This window comes from Neophocaena asiaeorientalis, unplaced genomic scaffold, assembly GCF_003031525.2.
Source record: "Neophocaena asiaeorientalis asiaeorientalis breed wild unplaced genomic scaffold, Neophocaena_asiaeorientalis_V1.1 scaffold801, whole genome shotgun sequence".
Classification (NCBI taxonomy): domain Eukaryota; kingdom Metazoa; phylum Chordata; class Mammalia; order Artiodactyla; family Phocoenidae; genus Neophocaena; species Neophocaena asiaeorientalis.
In genome coordinates, this window is record NW_020174376.1 from 274,514 (window position 1) to 282,825 (window position 8,312).

The 8,312-nt window shown below is 45.7% G+C and overlaps 1 protein-coding gene across 1 annotated transcript in view; it reads left to right on the forward strand.

Moving 5' to 3' along the window:
* LOC112407181 (diacylglycerol O-acyltransferase 2-like protein 6) overlaps positions 1-8,312 on the forward strand; it is a 16,731-nt gene that overhangs the window by 2,427 nt on the left and 5,992 nt on the right. The window contains 7 exon segments of the mRNA XM_024756357.1: positions 3,763-3,853; positions 3,855-3,871; positions 4,405-4,452; positions 4,455-4,474; positions 4,843-5,047; positions 6,467-6,588; positions 6,590-6,642. Of these exon segments, the coding sequence (XP_024612125.1) occupies positions 3,763-3,853; positions 3,855-3,871; positions 4,405-4,452; positions 4,455-4,474; positions 4,843-5,047; positions 6,467-6,588; positions 6,590-6,642 (556 nt within the window).

Consider the following 8,312-nt stretch of genomic DNA (forward strand, 5'->3'; position numbering starts at 1 on the left):
ATATGTATATGTATAACTGATTCACTTTGTTATAAATCAGAAATTAACACACCATTGTAAAGCAATTATACTCCAATAAAGGTGTTTTTAAAAATGCCAAGGGTACTTACTCTCTCACTCCTTCACTTCTGCTCTATTTCCTCCACTTAAAAGATTCCCTGGTGTCGCAGTGGTTGAGAGTACCCCTGCTGATGCAGGGCACACGGGTTCGTGCCCCGGTCCGGGAAGATCCCACATGCCGCGGAGTGGCTGGGCCCGTGAGCCATGGACGCTGAGCCTGAGGACTAGGTGCTTGCTACCCTGCTCTATCTCCTGCTGGCTTGTGACCTGGGGTGGAAGACTGTCCTTCCCCCGGCAGTCCCCCTTCCTTTGAGATATTGCTCAAGTCATACCTTCTCTGCAACATTGTCCTGGCAACCTGAGACTACATTATCGCTGAAAGTCCAGAGCATTTTGGAAAAATTGGTTGCATAGCAGCCTTTATACCCTTCGCCTCCTCTACCCAATAAGCTCCATGAAAACAGGAGCCACTTCTTGTCATTGTTCTATTTCTTGCAAGACCAGGCTTGACATTGTTGATTCTTCCAGATTTCTTCTCCTCAGTAAAGACCTTTAAGTCCACCTCTTGTTCTTTTTACATTTGAACCCTAACTGTATTGTTCTCACCCTCTAGGATATATCCATTATTTATGGTATCAGTTTTCCCTTCTAGACTATGAGTTTCTGGAAAGCAGGAACTTTATTTTTTACATGTCTTAAAATTAATTAAGCATACACAAAGTGCTTAAAGTAGCTCTTGGTTCATAATAAAGACACAACAAATGCTACCTACTTTTTTTCCCAAAGCTTGAAATGAAGATACATGACCTCTCTGAGCCTCAGTTTCTTCATACGTAAAATGGGGATAATAAAATTATCTACCTCTCAGGGTCGTGAGAGGATTAAATGAGATAATGCACATTAAGTGCTGAACAGAGTGCCACCCTGAGGCCTGAAATATAAATAGGAGCTAGCCAGGCAACGAGCTGAGGAAAGTCTTCCAGGCAAAAGGGACAATATGCACAGAAGCCCGGAGGCTGGGGAACAGAATGAATTGAAGAAACTGACAGAAGAACAGTATGGTGGCATGCAGAGAACTAGGGGGTGGCCAGGGGCTCCATCACGGAGGACCTTCAGAACCAAGCTTATGAGACTGGACTGGATCCTAAAAGTCATGGGAAGCCATGTGAGTTGTTTGAATTATTGAATTACCATTAACCCCCATAGGTTCTCATATTTATCATTAATATTGATCCATTAAGTAATCACAGAGCCACAGAAATGTCTCTTTGACAAACCAGCCATGTTCTTGGTTATATGCTATAGAAGGACAGATATTTGCATTTAGCATGCTGGCTGCATCATGGCTCAAATCGAAGCAGGTAACCTGTTTAGAAGACGTTGGCAGTCGGCTTAGAGAGAGAGAATGGTGGCTTGGACAGGATGGTAGCATGGAGGTGGGGAATAGAATAATTTGAAAGATGTTTGGAGGACAGAACTGACGGGAATTAACAATTGACTAAAGGAAAGCGATAATTAGAGCACAGTGGTGAAGAGTACAGTCTCTGGAGGAAGAGTGTGAGTTCTCAACTCTGGCTCACCCACTCGCTGGCTGTGTGACCTTAAGTGGTTATTTAACTTCTCTGAACCTGGGTTCCTCATTCACAAAATGAGAATGCTTATTGTCCTAATGGGGGCTTTATGAAGATTTAATAAAATACACATGTAAAATACTTAGTTTTACATGATGAGTGTACAGTAAATGTTGGCTATTACTATATGGGGAAAGTGAGCAAGAAAGAATCACAAATGATTTGAAGGACCCAGTTAGATTCATATTGGTACCATCTTTAACTTAAGCTAATAATCATTAGTAATTTGAGGGTGTACAGGTTTACATTTATTTTTTTTAAGTCAAGACCAAGGGTGAAAAAGGATATTACATAATGGTAAAAGGGTCAATTCACCAAGAAGACATAACTATCCTAAATGTCTATGCACCTAGCAATAGAGCTTTAAAATATATGAAGTGAAAACTAACAGAACTGGAAAAAAAATAGACAAATTAACAATTACATTTGAAGACTTCCTTGAAAACCACAACCAACCAAAACTCACCCAAAATGAAACAGATAACGTGTAACTATTAACTAAATTAAATTTTAATTTTGGAAGGTTATAAACCTTCCAAAACAGAAATCTGAAGACCCAGTTGGTTTAAACGGCATATTCTTCCAAACATTTTAAAGATGATATATCACAAATTCTACACAATCTTTTTCAGAAAATAGAAGACGAAAGAACACTTGCCAACTCATTTATGAGGCCAGACCCTGATACCAAAACCAGACAAAACAGTACAAAAAAGAAAACTACAGACCAATATCCCTCATGGATATAAATGCAAAAATCCTCAAAAAAACACTAGCAAATCAAACAAATATACCATGACCAAGTGGGCTCTATCCCAGAATACAAGGGTAAATATTTGAAAATCAATCAACGTAACCTAGCATATTAACCACCTAAGGGAGAAAAAACACACAATTATATCAATTGATGTAGAAAAAGCATTTGACAAACTTTAATCCATGATAAAATCTCTCAGCAAACTAGGAATAGAAGGCAACTTTCTCAACTTGATAAAGAGCATCTGTAAAAAAAAAAAAAAACTGCGCCACCAGGGAAGCCCCCTACTCTCATCTTTTATGAGGGTCAGAGGTAGCAAGATTTGTATCCATGGCAATCTTCCCATAAAATTCCTCCCCCTGCTATTTCCTATTTAATTAGTATGCTTACAACAACCACTTCAGCCAGCTCTTGTAAGGGGAATTCAGCCTATCACTAAGGTTTCTTCTACTCCATAACACGACTTTTTTTTTTTAAATGTCCATTCCATCTTTTTCCTGTTATTTTCATCTAAGCCCAAAATGCGAGAGACAAACCTGCTGGCAGGTAACTTTTGAGTCTCTTCACCTTCTCTGAAACTTTTATCTACTATGATGTTATCTGGTCAAAGAAGTCATTCCTTTAGCTGGGTATTTTTAAATTCACAATATGTGTACTGAGCCCCTCTTTCTCATGAATGCACATTTTAAAATGGAATTCAACTCCCACTGCTGTAAGATGTACCACGTCTGCATTTCACAGCCTGCTGTGACCCTTTCCTTGCTAACAGAGATGATTTTTTCCCCTTCTGAACTTTTGAGACATTTTGAATGGGACAAAATCGAACAAAGTAAAGCAGTTTCTAATATGTGTTTTCTTCTCAGCATCAAACAGCCCGTACACTGCAGGCCTCCCCTCTCCACTGGAATGTGCTGACAGAGCAGTTCCACAAAGGAAGGAGGGTTGAGCTTTCAGAAAGGACTTCCTGAGGTCCCAGAACGGGGATGTAAGCCACCGGCCCAAGATGCCGTTTCCTTCCAATTGCCAAGTAGTGCTGTCCTTTGACCCCAGCTGAGGACCTACTCTGAGAACGTCATGGTTCTGCTGTCCTCAGTTAAGATCTCAGCCACCAAGGGGACCCAGATCCAGGGACTCAGAGGTCCTCCCGGACCACAGCAGAGCTAGGAGGGGGGTAAGGGGTCGGGGGGGATGAGGAGAGAAGAGTCTCACACCGGCCTCAACCTGCTCCTTCACTACAGAGCAGAGATCGGGGTTATGAGAGGTGTATTAAACTTGAAGGGAACTGAAGGGCATGAACCCTTTGCGTCCCCTCAGGAGCTATTCCTATTCTTCTTATACCCTACTTTCTGGTGTTCACTAAGTTCGGGATGCTGTCCGAGCTCGCCTTAGCCTGGCTCACCTATGACGAACACCCACAGTCAAGGTAAGAAACAGGGGAAGAGTGGTGGTCCCTGTCTGTACCAAGGATGGAACCACAGGGCTGGGGTGGGGGTGGAAGGAGAGAGTGGGAGAGACAGAGGGAGAAGAGGTGGGGAGAGGAAAGAAGAGGAAAGGGAAAGGAAAGGAGGTCAGGGAGGCGAAGCGAGGGAGAGAGGGAGAGGAGCACAGGAAGGTAGAGGGAAGGGGAGGGAGACAGGAGGGCAAAGCTCAGCAAGTAACAGAGGTCTCTGCCAGGCTGCCCAGGAAGAATTGAGGCTGGTTTCTGGGTGGGTGCTCCCAGCCTCCTGCTATTTCCCTCCCACCTTTCTGACTGCTCCAGAGGAGCAGGGGCTTCCTGTGTCTCCTTGGAGGTTGGATTCAGGGACAGTACCTATAGCTCTGTGCCCAAGATATGGAAATGTGAGAAGGAGGCCCCTCTAGTGACCTGAAGATTTTAGGAAGAACCCTCCACCTCCAGGAGAAGTAGAGGAATTGGCAAGATCTCACCCAGTCTTTCCTTCCCTTCCGTACCTGCAGGTGGTAGGCATTCAACTTGGGTACGAAACTGGACCCTCTGGAAGTATTTCCAAATTACTTCCCAGTAAAGGTGACTACGCTTCCTCTGGGTGCCCTCAGTCCCTGTTGCCCAGACTCTCCCTCCCCATTCAGCCCTATGTTTTCAAAGTCTTTGGTGGCCAGCAGTGGACATCAAGGCCCAGAGGCATAATGCAGAGCAGGGACCCAAGATGGATGGGCAGGTGGGGAGACAAATGGATAGCACCTTGCCTCAGAGTGGCAGGCCCAGGTCAGCCTCTCTGAGCACCATAACCCCTGGCAATCCTGTGACAGTGAAGACATCCCAGTGAATAGGGATTTGGGGCTCCCCAAGGGAAACACAGGCTACCTACCGGGATCTGAGTCCACATGTCCTCTCTTCCTTCTATCCACTACTCTGATTCAATCTCCCTCTAACAGCTGGTGAAGACTCATGACCTCTGTCCCAAACACAACTATATCATTGCCACCCACCCCCATGGCATTCTCTCTTATGGTGCCTTCATCATCTTTCCCACTGAGGCCACTGGCTTTGCTCGGATTTTCCCAGCCATCACTCCTTATGTAGGGACCTTGGAAGGGATCTTCTGGATCCCAATTGTGCGAGATTATGTGATGTCAGTGGGTGAGTACAAGAAATCATTCCATTCTCTGACCTACCTCAGGGCTCCAACTTCTATAAGCCTTGACAGTCCAGTTCTCACTCCCTGCTGGAAGAGGACTTAGTAGAAAATGAGTCCAGGACACACTGAGCCAGTAACAGGAATATGTGGCCAAGCCTCAGGTTCTGTCCAAGATCTGGGAGGCAGGGTTTGATTAGGCAGCAGGATAAGTTATAGGCATTCATAAGAGTTGCCAAGGATCCTTTCAGAAGAGGAAGCAGAAGCCTGGAGTTCAGGATCAAAGCCAAAGTGGAAAGCAGAAAGCAAAAGCCAAATATCAAAACCAAATATAAGGAAAATGAGGCATGAATGGTACAGCTCAGATGAACTTTGCCTGACTCTTGGGGGATGTCAACTGGCTTCTTTTGGCCAGTCATTTATGTAGCAGCTCTCATCTCAGGGCATCTCAAAGACACTTTCAAGTCTTTCATACTAGCTGGTACCCTCCTGGCCCATGACCCTCATCTCCTGAGAACCTCTTTGAACTTGCGTAAGACATCAAGGGATAAAGGATAGGCATCTGTCAGAATCTGGGACAACTTCCCCATGCCAGGCTTCAGGCCGGGGTACTGTGCCAAATGTCCTTCTCTTTGGATGAATATCCATCCTTCTTGACACCAGAAAACAACTGAAGCCAAACATTAAAAGGTAAGATAGGGCTTCCCTGGTGGCGCAGTGGTTGAGAGTCCGCCTGCCGATGCAGGGGACATCCCAGAGGATGGTTCTGCTCCCCTCTGAGGTTGGTATGAACCTGGATCTCAAGGACTGTGGCCTGGAGCCAATGTCTTCCATCCCGGGAGAGAACAGAAGGTGAGCACAGGGCAGAGTTGGGAAGCAGAGGTGAGGAAAGACTCTGTGACTGTTGTAGAGCAGCAAGATGTCATTCCATGGTTCATCTACATTTCAGTTTGGCTTGGACAGGATCCTGGGTCTGCCTACTCTCCAGAACCCGCAGCCACTGGCTTCCCTTTGCCGGGTTGCTCTAAGGAGGAAGCAGGATGGTGGTGGCTATTCCTCATTACTCCTAGGGAAGAGAACTCTGGAGAGCCTCAATTGCCATCAGCCTGGGGAGAGTGGAAGACAGCTGTGGTTCCTGGGTAGAGAAGGAAGGGTTGGGCTTAAATATTATAGAGCTAAGAGAAAGTAGGCAGAAGAACTCAATGTAGCCCCAACTGTAGTAGCACAGAGCTGCAAGGCAAGCAGCTGACCCTAAGGACCAACCTCATGGCTAACCCAGGATGTGGAGGTTAAAGACAGAAGAGTGGAGACAAGCACAGTCAGGTGACAGAAGGACTGTCTCCAGCAGGAAGACCCTAGAGGAACCCCTTACCCCGTCCTCAAGCACCAAGTTTGTTATACCACTTGACTCTTTGGTTTCACAGGTGTGTGCCCAGTGAGTGAGTTGGTCTTGAAGTATTTGCTGACCAAGAAAGGCTCGGGCAATGCTGTGGTTATTGTGGAGGATGGAGCTGCTGAAGCCCTCTTGTGCCATGCAGGAGCCTCTTACTGTCCTCCTTAAACAGCATAAAGGTTTTGTGAGGTTGGCACTGAAGACAGGGTGGGTCCCTAGGTTCTGGTGCCCTAGCATCAGGGTGCCATAGGTCCTCTGTAGCACCTGTCCAGAATGGTGTCCTTCCTTGGAAACCTGTTAGAGTGGGTTCCCTTTTCATTCTGACTGCTTCTCTCTACTCGCTCACACTGGGCCTTAAGGGTGTTTGGGCCTCCAGACACATTCTGGTGGGTACTTTTAAAGCTTGAAGTTAGAGAAAAAACAGTAAAAGACCTTTACCTTCTGCCCATTAGCCTAGTAGGCTGGGGGTCTGGGGAAGTGGGGCTTTAGTCTATATCAACCCATGAACTGCGAGGCCCAGAGAACATACCCAGGGCAAGGAAGGCACTGGGCTTGATGCTGTGGGGATTGCAAACATGCAAAAGACATGGATACTGCCCCCAAAGAGCATATAATCTGGTTTGAGAAATAGAATGCATTCATTCTGCAGTTACTGAACAGCTACTGTGTGTCAGGCATAGTACTAGGCATTAAGGATATAAAAATAGATAAGACCTGGTCCTTGCCTTTAAGGAACTCAGAGTCCAATGGAAGACAGACATATTCACATATAATTACAAAATATATCCAGAAGCCAACCACTTACCATCTCAACTATCGCCCCCTGGTTTACCACCCCATCGTCTCTCCCCTGGATTATTACAACAGTCTCCTAAGTGATCTCTCTGCTTCTACCCTTGCCTCCCTCACATCCGAGAGTCTATTCTCAACCGTGGCCAGGATGATCCTATTCAGCGTGAGTCAGATCATGTCACTACTCCAAATGCTCCAGTGGCTCCCATTTCACACCGAGCAAAACCAAAGTCTTTACAAGGGCCTACAAGACCCTAAATTATCTTGCCACGTCTCTGATCTCATCAGCCACTGCCCTCCCCCTTGCTCACTCCATTAGAGCTACACTGGCTTCCTTGCTGTCCCTCAAACAAGCCACACGCTCCTCCCTTAGGGCCTTTGTTCTAGTTGTCCCCTCTGTCTGGGACATTATTCCTGCAAATAACTCTTTGGCTTATTCCTTTACCTCCTCCAGGTCCTTGCTCAAATGTCTCTTCTCAATAAGGTCTATCCTGACCATCCTGCTGGATCTTTTTCCCATTGCGCTTATCATCTCCTCATACGTCATCAATTTTATTTCTTTACATATATGGTTCTCTATTTGTTCATTATTATTGTTTATTGTCTGTCTTCTCTCAATAAAAGGTAAGCTCCATGAGGACAGAGGTTTTTTTTTAATCCATTGTGTTCACTGATGTGTCCCCAGGGCTTAAAAAAGTGCTGGCACGAGGAGGTGGTAGGAGATCAAGAAGATGGCGGAAGAGTAAGACGCGGAGATCACCTTCCTCCCCACAGATACACCAGAAATACATCTACACGTGGAATAACTCCTACAGAACACCTACTGAACGCTGGCAGAAGACCATCTTTCTTACTTGCTTCCCTCCTCCCTCCCTTCCTTCCTTCCTTGCCTCCTTCCCTCCTTCCATCCTTTCTTTCTCTCTTTCCTTCTTTCCTTTCCTTCTTTCTTTCTTTCTTTCTACTTTTTCTCCCTTTTATTCTGAGACATGTGGATGAAAGGCTCTTGGTGCTGTAGCCAGGAGTAAGTGCTGTGCCTCTGAGGTGGGAGAGCCAACTTCAGGACACTGGTCCACAAGAGACCTCCC